The sequence below is a fragment of the Lacerta agilis genome, chromosome 2 (genome assembly GCF_009819535.1).
Source record: "Lacerta agilis isolate rLacAgi1 chromosome 2, rLacAgi1.pri, whole genome shotgun sequence".
NCBI lineage: Eukaryota > Metazoa > Chordata > Lepidosauria > Squamata > Lacertidae > Lacerta > Lacerta agilis.
In genome coordinates this window covers 46636300-46657444 of record NC_046313.1, presented here as the reverse complement: position 1 = coordinate 46657444, position 21145 = coordinate 46636300, and the positions used below count along the sequence as shown (strand labels likewise).

The 21145-nt window shown below is 40.1% G+C and overlaps 1 protein-coding gene across 4 annotated transcripts in view; it reads right to left on the bottom strand.

The window, feature by feature from the left end:
• Nucleotides 1-4345: 4345 nt before the first annotated feature.
• FBXO38 (F-box protein 38) overlaps nucleotides 4346-21145 on the bottom strand; it is a 41298-nt gene continuing 24498 nt past the window's right edge. For all 4 annotated transcript variants that reach the window (XM_033139873.1, XM_033139874.1, XM_033139875.1 and 1 more), the window contains 7 exons: nucleotides 17806-17906; nucleotides 17194-17296; nucleotides 15533-15699; nucleotides 14849-14994; nucleotides 12694-12797; nucleotides 11526-11639; nucleotides 4346-5002 (listed from right to left, as the gene is read on the bottom strand). In XM_033139873.1, coding sequence (XP_032995764.1) covers nucleotides 4824-5002; nucleotides 11526-11639; nucleotides 12694-12797; nucleotides 14849-14994; nucleotides 15533-15699; nucleotides 17194-17296; nucleotides 17806-17906 — 914 coding nt within the window. In that variant the 3' untranslated portion in view covers nucleotides 4346-4823. The remainder of the gene's footprint in view (nucleotides 5003-11525; nucleotides 11640-12693; nucleotides 12798-14848; nucleotides 14995-15532; nucleotides 15700-17193; nucleotides 17297-17805; nucleotides 17907-21145) is intronic.

The following is a 21145-nucleotide window of genomic DNA, read 5'->3' as shown; positions in this document are numbered from 1 at the left end:
TACCACGTCACTATGGCTTATTTTCGGGGTATGGCTTATTTTTGGGGAACGGCTTATATTTCGTAAATGCATAGAAATCCTGCTATGGCTTATTTTATGGCTATGTCTTATTTTAGGAGAAACAGGGTAATCCTCAGAACTGTTCCAGTTAGTTACCACTAATGCTCATATATGATCTTCTTCACCTATTGGGGGTTGTATTTAGAAGCTGAAATGAAGAAATGGAGGCAGTGAGAGATTTTGCTTTCTTGGGTTCCATGATCACTGCAGATGGTGACAGCAGTCACAAAATTAAAAGGCGCCTGCTTCTTGGGAGGAAAGCAATGACAAACCTAGACAGCATCTGCCTCAATTTCTTCCCCTTCTATTTGCCAGGAGGTGATGGGACCAGTGGCCATGATCTTAGTTTTTTTGATGTTGAGCTTCAGACCATATTTTGCGCTTTCCTCTTTCACCCTCATTAAAAGGTTCTTCAATTCCTCCTCACTTTCTGCCATCAAGGTTGTATCATCAGCATATCAGAGGTTGTTGATATTTTTTCCGGCAATCCTAATTCCGGTTTGGGATTCATCCAGCCCAGCCTTTCGCATGATGAATTCTGCATATAAGTTAAATAAGCAGGGAGACAATATACAGCCTTGTCGTACTCCTTTCCCAATTTTGAACCAATCAGTTATTCCATATCCAGTTCTAACTGTAGCTTCTTGTCCCACATAGAGATTTCTCAGGAGACGGATGAGGTGATCAGGCACTCCCATTTCTTTAAGAACTTGATACATAAAAATACTTACACATTAATACTGTTGCATGCCCAAACTGTTGCATGCCACCCCCACTCTCCCAAATGATGCAAAATTGCTGGGGTTCCAGGCACTTTTCCAGGGTTTGTGTTTCCTTTGGAATGAGGTACAGCAGAGAATGTGGTATCTTTGTAGACAGCTCAGTTGGTAAAGCACACAGGGTCATGATTCCTGCATTGCAGGGGGTTGGACTAGAACTAGATGACATTCAAGGTCCCTTCCAACTTTGCAATTCTATTATTCTATTATATATTTACACATATATACCACCTGAGCCTACAACTAAGGGGATCACAGCAACAACACCCCTATAGGGTCTCGCTTTTCCCATAGCTGCAGCCTTGAATTCCAACAGAAATCAAGCATCACTTTGTCTCTCTGCCTTCCCAGCCAGCTACTTCCAGCTTCTAGCTCACATCACTCAACTCTCAACTGAGAATCGACATGGCTTCTTAAAATGTAAGTTCTCTCTCACTAACCTTTTTGAGTTCTTAAGTGTGCCAATAGGTATGTCAATAGGCATAATCTGGTAGACCAGGGAAGCATTGCATTTGAAGAGGTAAAAAGGCTCTTTCCAGATAGAAGGAAAGTACCTGATAAATCTGTATCTATTTATTGCTGTGCAGATAAACATGAAATTGCTGTGAAGATTGGAGACACATCAGTCTAAATATACCTGTAAATGTGTTCAGGTAAGCATCTTTTTAGTCTCTCTCAGTATGGTGAGACAGTGTGTCCATCCACTGCAATCAGTGGTTAAGAGTGTAGATTTCTAGCCCCTAATTTTTGTCAGCTTGCAGTCAGTTCAGCCTATCAAAGCCAGACATGAGAGCTACCACATCCATAGAATCTACCCTCTGTGGCAGAAATGTTAAGACTCTGAATTCTAAGTTAATTTTAGCAACTGCTAAACCTCAGCCCAGAATTGAGAGACCATCAAGCAGTTGCACACCATATGTACCAAATGACTATCTGAATAGACACATCCTCACCATGTCCTTTGCATGTTGTCTCATCAACACCCAGTGGGTCTGGAAAACTAATTGCTATTGTATAGCCTCACAGTGTCTGGAACATATGTTGGCTTTAAGAGTTGATTTCCACTGAACTTGTAAATACAGGCTGATCTAGTTCTTTATTCCTCAACACAATGTCAGCCCATCCAATTAGAAACTATTTGTAACAGGACTGTACAGTACTGGAAATCTGCTGGCTTTAGGAGTGACTCAACAAATTCCATCAGAAATGTGCAAAGCTGTTTTATGTGTGCTGAGGGATAAAAAGGTAAAGGGACTCCTGACCATTAGGTCCAGTCGTGTCCGACTCTGGGGTTGTGGCGCTCATCTCGTGTTACTGGCTGAGGGAGCCGGCGTACAGCTTCTGGGTCATGTGGCGAGCATGACTAAGCAGCTTCTGGTGAACCAGAGTAGCGCACAGAAACACTGCTTACCTTCCTGCCGAAGCGGTACCTATTTATCTACAGTCATACCCATTGTGCACGCTCCATGTTACGTACGTTCGGGTTGCGTACTCTGCTACCCCGGAAGTGCAACACGGATGCTTTCTGCACAGGTCCGTGCGATCCGCGCATACACAGAAGCGTTCTGCGCAGTTCGCGCACTGTTTGGGGTGCAAACCTGAGGTGCCACTGTACTTGCACTTTGACGTGCTTTCGAACTGCTAGGTGGGAAGGAGCTGGGACCAAGCAATGGGAGCTCACCCCGTCATGGGGATTTGAACCACTGACCTTCTGATCAGCAAGCCCTAGGCTCTGTGGTTTAACCCACAGCGCCACCCGCATCCCTGTGTGCTGAGGGATACAGGCCCACAAATCTTGCAAACTGGGTTATTTAATCTGCCAGTAGATGTGTAGCAGAATATATGCAGTTTAAAGATCCTCAACCCTTAGGAACTAATAGAATTGATTCACTGTAATGACCTACCCTCTCTCAGCTCATTCGAATTGATGGAACTCTTTTAATTCAAAGCTCCAGCACTAGTTGCGTTGGGGGGGGGGCTCCTCAGGGGAGGAGAGACCAAAAGTCAGTAGCTATTCAAGTTCCACATCTTTAGAACTTGGTGATTACTTTTAAAGCCTTAAATAGAACTGTCTTCACCTATATGTTCAGCTCTATACTGGAGGACCCAATGAGATGCCCAGCAGGAAAATCTATTTGGGTACTTGGTCCAAGAAAAGGGGTCATCTTTGTGATGGCTCCTTCCTGATGGAATTCTATCCTGGGGAATAGTTAGGCAGACACTCGCTATGATCTTTAAATAAGCTTTGAAAATATCCTTTCATAATGGTTCCTGGAGTTCAAATTGGTATTGCAGGCAATGGGAGCTATTCTCCAAGGCCAATTTTATTGTTTAAATGTAATGAGGTTAATATTGTTGCATTAACTCTTTTGATTACTTAATTTTATGGACTGCATCGCACTTTGTCCCTCCATCCAGCTCTATTTCCCCTCTTTCTATCTGCTGGTGGGATCTCTGCTGCTAGGAGCTAGTGCAAAGCTTTAAACTGGATGTCCTGAGGGAGGGGGTTGGGGCAATGTGACTGTTGCCCAACTGTCCTGCCCCACACCTTCTGCTGTGGTTGCCATAAGCAGCAGGGCTGAAGGTGTGGCTCTGCAAAGCCCTGTTAGGAAGTTGTAATTTGAGAATGGGTGCTTCTCATTCTCAAAATTGCAGTGGGGTGAAGGTCTTCTAAATATGAATGCATGCACCAAGAAAATAAAATCCATGGAAGTGGGAGATTTTCAGGGTGCTGAATTCTGTGCTTCCAAAGAACACACAACCTTGATTGTACGGCCTTTCCTCTTGCATTTCATATCCATTCACTCAGACACATTAATTAATGCACAAAACACAGCTTTCAGCAAAATGCAGGGAGATAAGCTCTCTAGAGATGCACAAAACAGAAGAAATAAGATTAGATTCCAGCCATTTGCTGAACAGGAAATGTGTTCATATCCAATTACTACTAAACGGCTGGATCTTTTACTTCAACCTTGATTATATAACCTTCCTGTGTCAATAAATAACTCCACATAACTGCCAATCTTATTTATGCAAATACCCAGAATGCTCACATAATCTGGTATCTCAAGGCTACTGAGACAAAAGATGATGCACTGCTCTATAATTTCCATCTTCAGGGTCAGGGTTTATGACATTCTGAGGGTTTTTTTTTATTCACAGAATAGAATATCAACAATGGGATTGGAAGGCGAGTCCCATCTCTTTTCTTGCCATTCTATACAATAAAAAGCTAGCCAACATTTTTTTATCAAGTGTATTTGCATCTTTTTAGGAAGGCAGTGTATCTTGAAGGAGGAAACTGCAACAGAAACCATTTTTGAATGCATTGCTTTATCTTGCACTCTGGCCCACAAACTTTTTGAAATCAGATAAAGTTCTCAGTTTGTGTGTCTGCATTTAATCTGACTGTTTCCTATAGGTCATGCCCTGCCCACTTCTGTCACTTGAACTGGTTTAGCACCTCTGATTTAGTTCCCAGTGAAAAATGCATGAGACTCAAAGACTGTTCAACAGATTTACTCAGAATGGATTCTTAAGGATACTCAAGAGGGGAAAAAAGGCACAGATTAAAAGAATCCTGTGACTCCCAAACGTAGCATATGGAAAGTTGCCCGTGGCAAACAAAAAATACTGCTATGAATAAAATGAGCTAAAAAAAATTCAAACTTTTCTCCCTTGCCATAATTAGTTGCCTTCATTAAAATGGAACTTTAAATTACATTTCTTAATATAAACATATGAAATAAAGTCAACTTCAGGAAGATTTTTTTTTCTACATGGAGTCCTCAGTGTACAATGCAACTTCTCATTATACATTTGCTACAAACTCTGTCCCAGTAGGCATTGGGGCAATTGTGAAGGACACAAGTTCCAAGACCTCTCAGTGCACTAAGGTAAGTGGAAGGAATCCACTTGCTTTCTTTGCTGGCAACGCCAGACAAAAGGAAAGAAGGGCTAGAAGGCTGCATCCTGATCCCATCAGATGTAATCATCCTCTACAGGCTCCCCATTGACATCACAGTAATGGATGAAAATGGCTACCACCCTCTGGAAGACACCTTTCTTCATTTGACGGTGCTCAGAGATCTCTTCCCCTATGGTTTCCATGCAGATGTCAGCCGATAGCTGTCCTTTCCTTCGGGGAGCATAAATAGTAGCTAAAAATATAAATAGAGAAAAAGAAAATAGAAGCAAAAGGAATTATCCATGGAATTTATATCCGCTTTTAAAAAGCAAGGAGTATTTTCTCAGGCATAAGCATCAAACATTCAAACTGAAGTGTAAGCAATACAAAGAAATGAAAATATATATATATATGGCTATTGCATTCAGCCTAATAGTGCACAGGGGTCACCATCTTTTTGGAGAAAACTGGAATAAGCATTGTGGACACCAGAGCCTCTTCTGCTGGGTACAACAGAGTGCTTCTTTCAAGCCAAGTTTCGGTGGGGAAGGGGAGAGAGGGAACCTTGCTGCCATGAACACCATGCTGGTGACCCTGGTCCACAACACCGACTTTAACATAAACTTTCCCCTCATTTGAAGCAACTGCTGTCAACAGGGCATGCGTGACTGTCCTCTCTTTTTTTTTTTTTTTTATAAGATTTTATTATTTTCCAATAGAAAAAAGAGAACAAAATACAACAACAACACATAGCATTAACATCAATAAAAACACAATAAACATTAAACATAATCAACAATAAACATAATCAACATTCAAAACAATAACAACAATAAAGACATAAAAATAACATATACAAACCTTAACCAATATCTTTCTTTGAATATTTCTTGTTTCTAACTTCTCTGTTTGGGGACTTCCCCCGTTCCCTCCACTGTCTTCAAAAAACATATACTTCTTCAAGGTAGCTTTATATATTATTCAATTCACTTTTACCCAAATTTTAATATACTTAGCTTTCACTTAGTCAAATATCTCAATAACTATGTATCTTATCTTAACAACCTATCTTAACATATTTTGACACATACATCTTTCACATAACAACAATTCCTCTTACCATTCATATCTAACACATATCTACCAAAGCCGATGTTCTGTTTAATTCTGCTCAAATATTTAGTTTAACTGATTTAACCAAATAATCTTTGAATTTTTTCCACTCCTGCGACGCCTTCCCCTCCCTCTGGTCTCGGACTCTGACGGTCAGTTCTGCGAGTTCCATGTATTCCATCATCTTCATCTGCCATTCCTCCACCGTTGGTATCTCTTCACCTTTCCATGTTCTTGCCAGTAAAATTCTAGCTGCTGTTGTGGCATACATAAAAAACACTCTATCCTGACTGGGTATCTCTTCATTGGTTATGCTCAGGAGAAATGCCTCTGGTTTCTTACAAAAGGTAACTTTCATTACCTTCTTAAGCTCATTGTAAATCTTGTCCCAGAAGGCACTTACCACTGGGCACAACCACCACATATGAAAAAAGGTACCTTTCGCATGTTTACATTTCCAACATACATCTGACATTTTGGTGTTCATCTTAGCAATCTTAACTGGTGTCAAGTACCATCTATAAACCATTTTCATTATATTTTCTCTTAAACCATGACAAGCAGTAAATTTAATACCTTTTTGCCACAATCTCTCCCAGTCATCCATCATAATATTATGTCCGACATCTTTTGCCCAATCTATCATTGAAGATTTAACCAGTTCATCTTTTGTATGCCACTCTAGCAGAAGATTATACATTTTGGAAAGGTTTTTGAAGTTCGATTCTATCAGTTCTGTTTCCAGTTTTGATTTTTCTACTTGAAAACCAACTTTTTTGTCCATTTTAAATGTTTCATAAACCTGATAATAGTGCAGCCAGTCGGGGACCTGGCTTTTTACTTGATCATAGCTTTTTAGCTTAAAGGAGTCCCCTTCCTGCTGCAATATGTCCATATATCTTAACCAGTTTGCAGACATATTCGGTCTCTTATATGCCTTGGCCTCCACTGGAGAGATCCATCTAGGAGTCTTTCTCTCAAACAAGTCTTTGTATCTAGTCCAAACCTGATATAGGGATTTTCTCACAATATGAGACTTAAAAGTTCTGTGGATTTTAGCCTTGTCATACCAAAGGTATGCATGCCAACCAAACATATTATCGTGTCCCTCCAAGTCCAACACATCAACGTTCTCTAGTTTAAACCAATCCTTTAACCAGCAAAAGGCCGCAGCTTCAAAATAAAGCCTTAAGTCCGGCAGGGCAAAGCCTCCTCTGTCTTTAGAGTCTGTTAAAATCTTAAATTTTATTCTTGGCTTTTTGCCCTGCCATATAAATTTCGATAGGTCCTTTTGCCATTTTTTGAAACAGTCTAGTTTGTCCAAAATTGGTATGGCTTGGAATAAAAACAGCATCCTTGGTAGGACATTCATTTTAACCACTGCTATTCTTCCCATTAACGACAGTTTAAGTCTTGTCCAGATCTCCATATCTTTTTTTATCTCCATCCACAGTTTTTCATAATTGTCCTTATACAGGTTCAAGTTCTTATTTGTGAGATTGATACCTAGATATTTTACAGATTTAACAAAATTGAGGCCTGTGGCTTCTTGAATTCTTTGGATCTGTTCTGCACTCATATTTTTACCTAAAACTTTGGTTTTCTGCTTGTTTAATTTGAAGCCAGCTACAAGTCCAAATTGTTCAATTAATTCCAAGGCTCTGGGGACACTGCCTTCTGGTTCTTGCAGGGATAGCATCAGATCGTCCGCGAAGGCACGTAATTTGTATTCCTTCTCTCCCACTTTAATTCCTTTTGTCTGTTTATCTTTCCGAATCATATTCAGAAGGACTTCCAGGACCGTAATAAAGAGTAAAGGGGAGATAGGGCACCCTTGTCTTGTTCCTTTCTCTACTTCAATCTCCTCCGATATCACACTGTTTACAATAACTTTTGCTCTTTGTTCTGTGTAAATGGCCTTTATGCCATTTAAAAATTTTTCTCCAACTCCCATCTTTTCCAAATTCTTTTTCATAAATGTCCAGGATACTTTATCAAAAGCTTTCTCTGCATCAACAAACAATAGTGCTGCATCTGTGTTTATGTCTCTCTCCAGTTTTTCTAAAATGTCCACAATGATTCTCGTATTATTACTTATTTGCCTTCCTGGCAAGAAACCTGCTTGGTCTCTATGTATATGATCTTTCAACACTCTTTTCAACCTTGTAGCCAAAACATTTGCAAAGATTTTATAATCCACATTCAAAAGGGATATTGGACGATAGTTTTTCATTAGAGTCTTATCAGTATCTGGTTTTAAGATCAGTGTGATAAAGGCTTCTTTCCACGTCTCTGGTGCCCTATCTCCTTCTAGTATTCTATTGCAAATTTCTCTTAACGGCTGTGATAGCCAGTCTTTCAATGTCTTGTAATATTTTGCTGTTAATCCATCCGGTCCTGGAGCCTTCCCCAGTTGCATGTTGTTTATTGCATCTTCTATTTCTTGTGTCGTTATTGGGTGGTTGAGAGTTGTTAGTTTTTCCTCTGGGACCTTTTGCAATCCGTTCTTCTCCAGAAATCGGTCTATCTCTACTTCATCTATCTTCTCCTCCTTGTACAGTTGTTTATAGAATCTCTGAAAGCACCATCTGATTTCCTCCGGTTTCTCTACATTTTTTCCATTTACTACCAGTTTACTGATGACATTTGCCTTTTGTCTTTTCTTTAATTGCCAAGCTAGTAGTTTTCCACATTTATTTGCCGATTCAAATGTTCTTTGTTTCATCATTTTCACTTTCCATTCGATGTCTTGATTCATAATATTCGCGTATTGGGATTGCAAGTATTTGATTTCTTTTTGAATTTTAACACATCTGGGATGTCCTCTTAGTTCTTTTTCCTTTTCTTTGATTAATTTCAACAGTCTCTCCATCTCTACACTTTGTTGTTTCTTCTTTTTTGCCTTTTCACTAATGAGGAATCCTCTCATTACCGCCTTACTTGCATCCCAGGCAATCCTTTTCTCCACATCTGAATTCCAATTAATTTGAAAATATTCTTTCATCTTTTTCGCCGCTCTTTCTACTAGCTTGGTATCTCTCATCAATGCATCATCCATTCTCCACCTGAAAGAATCCTTGGAAATCATTTTTAGGTTTACCTGTACCGGATTATGGTCTGAAAGCGTTTTAGGACCGATTTCTGCTTTTTGTAATTTTGGAGCCAATTCATTCGAGATCCAGATATAATCTATCCTCGACCATGACTGCTGAGATTCGCTGAAGTACGTTGCCTCTGTTTCTGTGGGATTTTTTAATCTCCAAGAATCTACCAAGTTCAAATTGTCCACCATTTCAAAAAAGGTCTTTGGGAGTTTCCCATCATTTGTTAATTTTGTTCTTTGAGATCTGTCCATTAATGTGGAAACTGCCCCATTAAAGTCTCCAAGGCAAACTACCTTATAGTCCAAATAATCCAACAGCAAATCATGGATTTTTTTGTAAAAAATCGACTTTCCATCATTTGGTGCATAGAGTCCCAGAATTAAAAATTTTTCGCCTTGTGCATTAATTTCAATTGCGATGTATCTCCCTTCTTCATCTTTAAATAGCTGTCTTGGGCTATATTTCTCCTTTGCATAAATCACTACTCCTCTCTTCTTGACCTTATCCGATGATATGAACTCTTGGCCTAATTTTTTGTTCTGTAGCAATCTTCTATGACGCCGAACTATGTGGGTTTCCTGTAGACATATTATATCCAAATTCTTCTTTTCTATGCTGTAAAACACTCTGCGTCTCTTTGGTCTCTGATTTAATCCCCGAACGTTCCAAGTCATTAACTTGAGCGCCATTTCTTTGTTTATTCCTCTCCTCCAGTTGCCTGTCCTTTCTTATCTTGTTCTGGATCTTGGCTTGGTCCTGGTGGTCCCGGCGGTGGTGGGAATACTTCTGGAAACTTGTAAAGCTGTGCTGGATCCAATGGAGTTCCTTTGAAATGTTCCAGATGCTTGTCCAAAAACTTTTGCTTATCCGCCAAGGACCTTATTCTTATCTTTTTCCCTTCAAACGTGAATGCCAGGCCTTCTGGAAATTCCCAACTGAAGGAGATTTTTCTTCTTCTTAGCTCCGTCACCAGGTCGTTATAGGGAGCTCTTTTATCTAAAAAGAATCTGGGGATATCCTTGTAAAAAATTACTTTATTCTGCTGTACCACCAGGTTGTTTCTATAGTGTAAATCCAGAAAGTAGTCTCTGTCGTGTCTATCGTGTAGCACAATCAAACAGTCACTGACTGTTTTAGTGCTTTTCTTTCCTCTGGAACCTCTTGGTCCAAATCTGAAGGCCTTCACTATGCGTGCTGAGACGTTTACCTCTTCTAACTCCCAAAAAGTCGAGAATAGTTCCACAATATAGGCTTTCAGGTCTTCCCCCTCCAATTCTGGAAGACCCCTTATTCTTAGGTTTCCTTCTCTCTGATGTAATTGCAGAAAAGCAAGAGACTCTTCCACAGTCCTCTGTCGTGTTCCAATATTTTCGATCTGCTCCAAATCCAAATTGTCCAATTTTTCCTCCACCTTTTTTATTTTTTCTCTGACCACTTTAATTTCCTCCGAGTCCTTTTTTAACGTGGTCACCTCCTGCCCAATTTTATTAATTTCGTCTCTGTTCTTTCTTACGTTTTCCTCAATTTGGCCAATCGATTTTTCTAACGTTTGGGTGGAGGCTTTAATATCGGCCTTAATATCCACTTGGAGCTTTTCTATTGCAGAGTTAACTGTTGTATTCACTGATGCACCAATAGCATTGACCGATTCTTGTGTTTGCTTCAGCCCTTCGGTGACACTTTTCAGGCCTTCTGCAATTTCTGCCACGCTTGCAGCCAATTTCTCCATTTGTTCCTGAAGAGTTAAGGAAACAGAGCCTTTCCTTTTTTCAGAGCCAGTTCCTTTAGATCTAAGTTCCATTCCTTGTGGGCTCTGTAACTGTAATCTCAAGGTCACTCCAGTTGCTATAGTAACAATCTCAGACTGTCCTCTCTTTTCACCCAAGCACATACTGCAACACTTTTTAACCTGCTTTCTCTCATGACTGAGCTTCATTGCTTTAGTATTGTTTGCCACAGAATTGGAGAACAATAGAACTAGAAAGGATCTCGAGGTCGTCTAACCTCGCCAGTCCTCCTTGCACGTTTTCTGCCTAGCTGGAATGTGTCCTTGAGCTCTAATTGGCTCTTGCTTGCATTTATGGTGGACAGGGAGCGGTATGTATAAAACAAGTCTACTGTACAATGATAAGATTTGCATTAACTATTCCACCACTGGTATGTGGCCCATGGAAGGTTGCCTAGAAATATGGCCCTCCATATGAAAAAAGGTTCCCCACCCTTGCCGTATATAACCTTACCTTACTCAGCAATTAGGAAATAGCCTTCTAAATAAAATTGTCTTCACCTCATGCTGACAACTTGCCTTCCATACCTTAGTGCATTCCAGAGCCTGCCCTGAGCCCAAGCAAAATGTAACTGCTGACTTGCTGGAATAGAGAGCAAAGCTTCACTCCCAGATCTGAATGAACAAGGAGGAACACAAGGCCTTCTCTCAGACAGCCACTAATTTCAATGAAGCTTTACTGCATGTCAAAGGTGGGCACTGCTTTGGGCATGTTTTGAGCAGATGGGCAGCACAAATGTTCTACATCAGTAAAGATATTTGCATTCACTTACTTTTTTCATCATCCTCAAAGTCGTATCTGGCGTAGCCATTAGGCTCAGCTGTTCTGAGTGACCTCAACCAGGGGAAATCCGTTATCATAGAGTATGGGGCGCCATCCACAACACCTATGGCAAAGGCAATTGGAAAGAAAGTAAGGACATTTTCATGCTGCTTCATGTAATCCCCCCTGTTCAACCTACAACTGCCTTTAATGTCAGTCTGGGGAACAAGCTGTGTGCATGTATTTGATCAGTGGTAAGATCTGTGCATTGAGGTGGATAGATTGAGAGCACCCACTGGGCCTGCCACCTCTGTACACACCTGACCATCACACATGAGATGATGTAGAAACTGAGGGGTATAACCTGCTCAAAAGGAACAGATTAAACAGGAAGGAGAAGGAGGAGCATTATATGTAAAGGATGTGTTCACTTGTGAAGAAATCCATAACCTGGAGCATGGAAGGCAGATTGAGAGTATATGGGGTAAAAATGGTAGGAGAGAGAACAGTGACCTTACTGCTACAGACACCCAAGGACTTGGATGGTGCCTTCCTAGAGCAGACTACCAAACATTCAAAAAGGAGAGAGACAATAGCCAATATGAAAAATAATCAGTAGCAATTATAAGCTTTAAAACAATTGCTTATCTGGTGTATTTTTTACTCGTTCATGCAACAAATACAATGCTATCCTACTTTATGGGGTTTTTCATGCCAAAGAGTGCGCAGAATTTTTGCTGTTCTGCCAATTTAGGTACTTGATTCACAGCACTGACTGAGCTGATTTTGCATCCTACTTATCTGAGTTCTAGAGTGTAATGCAGTTTTGAATAAAGTTACTCAATCCATCTTATGTATGAGTCTGAGTGACAGGTGCATTGTTACATATCTTTAGGTGCCAGGCAAAAACATTCCTCTTCTTCAAGGCCTTTGGCTAATTTAACAATCTATGGCATTTTAAGCTGCATCGGGGGATGTCATAGTTTTTGTTCGTTATGATGTGATGTATTTTGTGTTATTATATTGTAAACTGCCCTGTGATCCTTGCATGAAGGGTGGAATAGAAATTTAAAAATAATAAATAAATATATGGGAGACTTCAACTACCCCGATATCTGTTGGAACTCAAACAAGTATTTTCTTGAGAAACAGAATATAAATGTCCCCATAAGGCTCACCTTCTAATGTGTACATGTCTCTCCCCCAGGGGTACTTTGTATATTTTTTCAGGTCATCTTCTGTTCGCGTGGCTTCAGGGAAGAACTCATATTTAATAAGCTCTCTAGAGGGGGAGAAAACAAGAACAACAAATATGAGTAAGCATGGAATTCTATCTGAGAAATATGGAATATCTGAAATATGGAATTCTGTCTGAGAAAGAGACGTTATAATACAGTTTTGTTTTTAACTACTTGGCTGGTCACCATAGGTGACCTGGAATTTCACAGTAGGGGTACCAAAAAAGAGATTAACTCCTCCTCTGGCAGACCACTGCATTTCTATGCTGTGTGTGGAGGAGGGTACTTTGCATCCTCCCCACCTGTAAATCTGGGATCTGTTAGGCCCAAGGAACCACTGGATTCTGAGAGCCCTACAGCAGTAATAATAAACCAAGACAGATGACAACAGTGACACTTTACAGCAGAAGAACTGTGGGGCACCCATGAAAGACTGAATAATCTACAAATCCACTTGCTGACTCAGTACCCAAAATTACATAAATGGTGAAAAAAGTTGACCCTATCTCTATTCAGACTCACTTCCAGAATGCCTTACATTTCACTTATTTGTTTTTATTTCCTAGCTTTATTCCCTGCTTCCTGTCTTGCCTCCTTTTTGCTGTTCTGGTTTGCAAAAAGGATCTTTTATTCACCCTCTCCTCCCCTGCACCCTCAGCACTGCATTGATGGTTATGGACTTTACTCTGCAATGCTAAGGAGTTTTTCAATGATCAGGAAACTTAGAAGGGTTTAAAAACAACAACAATAAAAAACCAAACACATCAATCTGAGCTGCAAAGAGTTATAGGCTTAGGATGGCTTTCAAATTGCTCTGACTGATTGCTTTGTCAATGCCATTCTTTTGCTGGTTCATATTAACTTCCTATCTCTGACTCTCCTACTGCCTGAATTCATGTTTTGTTATTTCTGTACTGCAGACCTGCAATGTTAATTCTCTACTGTTCCCATGTTGAGCATTTTGGATCAATAAACCATTTAATTTGCTTCTGCTACAATCTTGAGCCTCTGGTCCTTCTCGCTGGTTACACTTTACTCACTGGGGTGCAAGCGGGAACACAGATTAATAATGCCCAGCGGAGAAACCAAGCAGGATGCTGGTGGAAGCACTTCATCTCCCTCCAGCCCCAGAAAGTGACGCTCCCTCCTGAATATCCCAGCACAGAAAGCAAGGTAGCAGAGGACAGAGCGTGCCTTCCTTCTGTTGCCAGTATTCTGTATTTCTTTGCTAAACACTCAGCAGACAAACCTCCTGCACACGTAGCAAAGAAATACAGTAAGCCAGTGGCAAATGGAAAAGCCATTCTCTAACTCCTCTGCTTAGTTCCTGAGCAGGACACCCCCACTGCATGTCCAGCATAGAAACACAGGGAGACGGCGGAGAAGGGACAAAGCAATATGTGCTTTGCCATCAGCATGCTTGGTTTTTATGTGTTGGGTATGCAGTAGGTGAAGCTCTTTTCTGTGTGATCGAGATAGAACCCAAATGGGCTTGTGGAAGAGGGAGGAATCACTCATTTCTAGCCTTCAGAATGTTTCCCATGCCTGCTTCTCACTCATAAGAGAGGCAGACAAAGGAGGGACGGAGTGTTCTGTACATCCAAACGCAGGCCCTCCTAAGAATAAAAAACAGGCTAATACCTTGGGTGTGTGTGTGTGTGTGGAGTAACTTACAAGGCTGTGATAATATAATGAGGATAACGGTTATTGGACTTGAACCTACTCTCATTCCACTGGCTCATAAGGAAGACCCCTTATAGCTATGAGGATTAGGCGGAATAAAACTTAAGATGAATCACTGCATTCACACAAGAAAAATACAATGAATACGCCAATGTTTCAAAACACCACCAGCTTTTAAACGATTCCCAAAAAGCAATGATGTCTACGTCACACTAAGCTGGGGAAGGGTACCTGCAGTTCTTGCTTGAATAAAACTCCCATAAATCTCTGACTGTTGGTTATGTTGGCTGGGGCTGATGGAAGTTGGAATCCAACAACATCCTTGGAGTGGTGGGGGGGAGAGAAGCATAGCACCTTTCTGACTCACAGATATATATTTATCCATTACAGTTCTATTCAGAGAGAGACTTACTGATTAATGTTTGCTATTGTGTCCATCCAGCTGCGAATGCGCACTTTGTTACGAACATTTGGAGGGTTACTAAATTCATGAATTACACAGATGTGGTATGGGTAGGGACCACTAAATATCTTCTGTTCTAGCGTCAGTGTGTCAACCTGTGGGGGGGAAGGCACAACATGGAATATAACCAAAATAAAAGAAGAAAGTACAGTGACATCTACAAGCTGTGTCCTATCATCACTCCTAGTTTCCTGATAAAATATGCCATACTTCTCTTTTGAGAAAGCTGCGAGGAACAAAATAGCATGTATATGATGAAGAGATATACATGTTTTCCAACAAAGCTCTGCCAACACTTACAAAAAGCAGACTTATCAGGACACCTGATTTTCATTTATCCCCAATACTTCTGCACCTTATCCCATTTGGTACTGAAGCAGTTCCTAACCCTCAGGAGCAGCTTTTATGGGGTGCAACTGAAAGCTTATCAGAGTAGTGAGGATTAAGAAAAACTTGGTGCAGAATTGCTTTCTGATAATGCAACACCACTGCATACAACCAAGTTAGACGTGGCATTGAAGGCCAGCCTTCTTAACGTCACACTTGCAAATCTCTCATTAAAAAGGGGGGGGGGGATGACTCAGATGTCAAAGAATACAAACAGTTTTAAGTAAATGAAATCCATCTGAATACCTGCTGCATTGGACGAAGGTAAATGATCCGGTTTCTCTCTGGTGGTATCCGCAGTATCTGATCCAGTACCTGATCCATGTTTAATTTCTTGCACTGAGCATAGTCAAATCGATTGACAATTGGCGCATTCTCTACCTTCAAGTGCTTAAGTACGCGGCATCTGGTGGCTACATATTCCAGGACAAGAAAATTGTGAAGACCATAAGATAATATATGTGGGTATTTAGGTTTAGCCATACATATGGCCACAGACAATCTACCACATTACAAAATGCTGGAAAGGCTGTGTTGTCTTATTGCCAAATTGTATGCATTTAGCAACAATAAAATATTAATTTGCATTTATTTGCTTTCCTACGGTAAAAATAGGAAATAAAAACTAAAAGCATAAAAAGTGAGTATGACTAACTTTTTAATCTAAGCATGCCTTATGTCTTCACTGCTCTCATCTTTTCCACCTCCCTGTTCTATCGTTATACAGAAAAATTCTGGTGGCCCAGAAAAAAGGAAAAGAAAGAGACCCTTTAGCCCATTAAGTTGGGAAATGAAGCTGCCAGGAATCCAGAAGCACCACTGATTATAGCACTACAACTCCTATCCCAAAATCATAACCCCATCAGGAAATAGAGTGTGGAAGCTTAACAGCAATCATTACTTAAGCATTTGGTTTTGTTTTTGTTTTTTTTAAAAAAATTGATATTCATTAAAAATATCAGAGACGATTACAACAATCATACACAAAACCATACACTATCAAAAAGTGAAAATCAGTTCACTATTGTGGAAAGATGTATTCTTAAATGCCTGCATAAGCCTGATGGAATAGAAAGGTTGTCAGCAGGCATTTATAAGTTGGCACAGAAGGCACCTGCTGAATCTCTGTTGGCAGAGTATGCCACAATACCAGGCCAATGACACTACAGGCACAGTTTCTTGTTGTTGTCAAATGAGCTTCACCAAATCGGGGAACGATCAACAAGGCTCCTGCAGATGATTTCAGTGACTGAGCTAAGATATAAGGTAGCTTGGACCACAGTTGTTCAGGGCTTTGTAAATTAATACAAGGACCTTGAACCTGGCCCTGTAGCAGATGGGCAGCAGCTGCAACTGTTTTAACAATGATGTCATATATTGTTGGCCAGGTGCCTCCTTGCTGCATTCAGCACCAGCTGGAGCTTCCAAACCTGGTCCTAGAGCAACCACTGAATGTGTTACAGTAACCCAACTTCAAGGTTACCAACACATGGGTTACAGCATGGAATATAGCTGGTGAAATGGATACGGTTGTATCCAACTATCTCTCTTGGTTTGTGAAAGGCTCTTTGCTCCAGGGGAGGGAAGTGGTTGTTGCAATTTTCCCTTTCTCCCGTTGCACTACCACCCATGCTATTTGAGTTCCCCAACCCACTGGATCAGAATTTTCCCCTCGGGGGAGAGCAGAAGGAAGGCAACAAACAGTGAAAATATCTCTCCCCACCTCCTTCCATTCATAGAAGCCTCTGCTAGATTGAAGAGCTTTCTGTGAGCAGAGGGACACAATGGCTAGAGTCCATTATGTTCAGAAAATTAAACAAGAAACCCTGTGGTGCAGCTGGAGATGTCCCAAGGCTGATGAAAATTTACACAAGTTTCCCAGATGTCAACAATCAAAGTATACATACCGTGAATAAACATCATTTTAGGACAGTCTTTCAGCACCAGATCTGTTATGCCACAATTTGTCAAAGTGATCCCAACAAGGTTTTTTGATTTCAGTGTAAGAACCTGGAGAAATTATTTTCAAAATTAAAGACCATTACATGAACCACACACATACAGACAAACAAAACATTTACCTATGGTGGTGAAATCAGGGCAACTAACATCATCTGCAGAGTGTGAGCAACATCATAACATAATGATGTGGAAATATTTGACAGCACTCAAGCAGGATGGTTAAAGGGACCACCTGATATTCCATTCTACTAGAGGGACTTCTTCCTCCTTGCCTGCTGGTCTTCAGCAGCAAAGATGCGCAGACTACAAGCAAGATATGCACTGCACACAAAGAACTGACAGTAAATTCTGTTGAAATGAAACCAAAGAATTTGCTTGCTATTCCCTTAAGACAGAATGTGATTTTTCAGTTTGACAATGCCCTTTTAAAAAAATACAGTCAATTGCAGAGTATACCTTGAACCAAAACATTTTCTACAGCGTTTAGGGGCATTCATCCATCTAGGCTGTCAGTAAGATGGCACAGGTTTCCAGCTTGGGGCTCAAAAAGGCCTTACCTGGATGTGGTCATCCTCAATCACAGGATCGCTGGTGCTTGTGGACTTGTCGGCCGTCCGTTTTCGCTTCACTGAATGCTTGGGCTTTGGTTTGGTCGCTTCTGGGAACAAAAACAAATGAATAAAAGATTGGACATTTCTTATTGGTGAACAGCTGTAACAGCAGAGTCATTCTGAAGGGTTTCTTAGATTAATGAGGGTCTTGGGAGGTAGCTGGCCTGCAGTGTTTAGTAATCATTGTTATTTTCAGTTTACTTTATACTGAATACATTTGATACACTTGTATATTGTATTGTATTGTATTGTATTGTATTGTATTGTATTGTATTGTATTGTATTGTGTGTGTGTTTATCTATATATCTATATCATCTATATCTATATCTATACATATATAAAATCCAAATAAATATATGTTTAACTATCTTAGGTTTGATAAAGAGGTCCTGGAGAACACAAAAACTTGCACAGTACTTCATGGCATTTGGACTGAACTAATGAATGTCTTGCCCTAATGTGGATTTTGGAATTGCTCTAGGACTGTAACGTGAAGCATATTTACCAGGACACAAGCCTTTCTGGGCTCAGTGGAACTTACACCAAAGGGAAACAGGCTGAGGTTCAGGTAGTGGTAGGACTTACAACAGCCAAAACAAATGGTGTTAAACCTTTAAGGATGGGTTCAGATCTGCCCCTCTGTGAACAAAGGCTCATTTTAAAGGGTCCCCCAAGTATCCAGAACAGTTTCTGGGGGGGGGGGCAAGGAATAAGAGCCCTCAGAACAAAGATGCCTCCCACCCTACTGCCAGTGGGAGCATCTTGTTAGATGACTTCTGCTTATCTAAACTCTAGCTCCAGCCTCTAGCTTTGAATCATCTACTTATATCAATCTGAAACTACTCCCACCACTGCAGGGAAATACAAAGCCTTAGTAGGCCAGCAGATTACAAAAATAAATTTTTTGTCTAAATAGTTGTTTAGATGAAGACATGAAAAGACTTAGTTCCTCAGTGTATTTTTTTCAGAAATTGTTGAAAGGTCATATAGAAAACCATTAAACAAAATATAAACAACAAATGTGTTTTAAAGTGGTTGGATGGTGTGAAAGGGGCACAGCTGAGAAGGGAAAGTTCGGTATTAGGACCTATGTGCTCTTTCTGTTTAGATTCACGTCCAATGCATATTTACCCTGGGTCTGCACACCTGCAGGGAACTGACATTTACAAGAGCTCTGCTCACTGAAACAGACAAGAGAAGGGGACATGCGGTATAAAAATCATCTTCCCGCCTGCATACAGCAAGGAAGAAGAAGAAAGGTTTGAGAATTGCAGTGCTTGGGGAAGTCATTGTACTTTTAGCACCCCAGGAGTGGGGAGGCGGGGGCGGGGGAGGGACTACCCTACTTAAAAATAACAACCACAGAAACACGGTTCAGTGAAGAGTTAATCATTTAGGATTCCTAATTTCCTTAGAATTACAATGTACGGTATCCTTCCTTTGGGTAATAAGGAAGCACATAGGAAATATACTTGGGCAATAATTTCGCTGAGTAACTTTTGATAAGTGTAACTTCAATAGGAAAACTTGGGCATGGGACACGGCTGATGATATGCTGTGCATCATGTCTCCCTTTTTCTCTTTTATTGTAGAAGAACAGGATATTTTAATGCCACCATCATCACAGAGGTGTCTGTAGAGGGGATATATTGATTGAAAATGTATTGTAACTTTTGAATAAATGTTTATTATTATTATTATTATTTTGTTAAAGTCTATTTCTCTGTTTGCCTTTGGCTCAGCCTTGTTGAAGTCTGCTGGGCACCTGCAGGACAAGATGGCCAGAAAAATGTCAGTAAAAGAAGCACTTTGGTTACAGACACACACCATTCAAAAACAAGTCTTATAATTGGAATATTACATGAAACAAATTCAATAGGTGAAAAAGAAAAAGATGCTCAGAGGAATACAGCCACTTTTATCTTGATTTGGTATAGCTTTGAATGATTAGGGTTGTTTTACTTAATATGTTATGGAGAAGAAAAAACAACGTTTTGATGGATTCTGTCCAAAGAGATCTCAACAAGGAAACTAGATAGTTCTAGTGAATATTTAATTCACTAAAATTCAGCCATCAGCAACCTCAGTTTTTACAGTCTTCATTTGTTAAATATTTTAATAAATGTTAAGTTAAAAGAAGTGCAGAATGATATCAAAGCATAAATTTCATTTGCATTTCTTTAAAAAATAAATAAATAAAAACCCTCCACATGTTGGGGGACTATCATCCCCCATCAACCACAATAATCAAAGCTAATGGGAGCTGGGGCCCAACAACATTTGGAGGGCACAGTGTTGGCTCTCTCAGAATTACAGACAACATGTAAGAAAATATTCTGAATAGGGAAACCTCTAGCTTATGTTGTAATAAAATTAATAGACCTTAATCATTAAATGGCAAACAATCATTAAATAGTCACTAAACCAAGTGAGGTTGGTTTTTTGTTTTTGTTTTTCAGTTTTAGTCACCAAGATTTTTCTTTAGGTGACATCACCCTTTCCCTCCCACCATATAAAACAGCAGTGATTCTTTCGACGCTTTGAGAAAAGGAGCAAATCTCAATATTTCAGGTACCGATGCTGAACAAAATAAATTATTTGAACAACTATAATTCAAAGTACTTAAAGCAAAGAATATGAAATTGATAATTTCTTAATTCTTCCCACTCCCCCGAAGTAATTTTACTCTTGGAAAACAAACCAAAGACCTGTGAAAGCAAGAGGTGCCTCACCAAATAAGCACTTGAATTTTGGAGGGTAAAATGAAGGGAAGCCTTAGACTATGGAGGCAGAATGAACACAAGTAAACATGTGCTTATGCTGTTACTTTTAAACAAAACATGCAGTGGGATTGCCATATTACATGTCGTCAACAACAACGGGAAACTCCACCCATCAATCATTCAAAGTGGGTAGACAAAATGCATTACAGGATAATTAATTCACATTAGTAAACATGCACTATTGCTTAAAGGTACACATATGTAGTTGTGTTGGTATGGTAGAATGTGCCCCAAAGGTCAACAAAATGTTAACTGGGGATGAATGTAGGCCTATCGCTGCAGTAAGCAGAAGCAGAAATGCAACATTATCTTCCCAATTGCTTTGCACACATATGAACATCAATATGATCAGGGTCAACAAGTGACAACAAGTTATTTGAGGCCACCTGGATACCCTAAGTGGCAGGATCTTGCTCCCAAACTTAAGCTGCATCTCTGAAAGGTAGCATGAGATCTGGCACAAACCAAAGCCTATGGCCATTACTCTCTCCAGCTTAAAAGC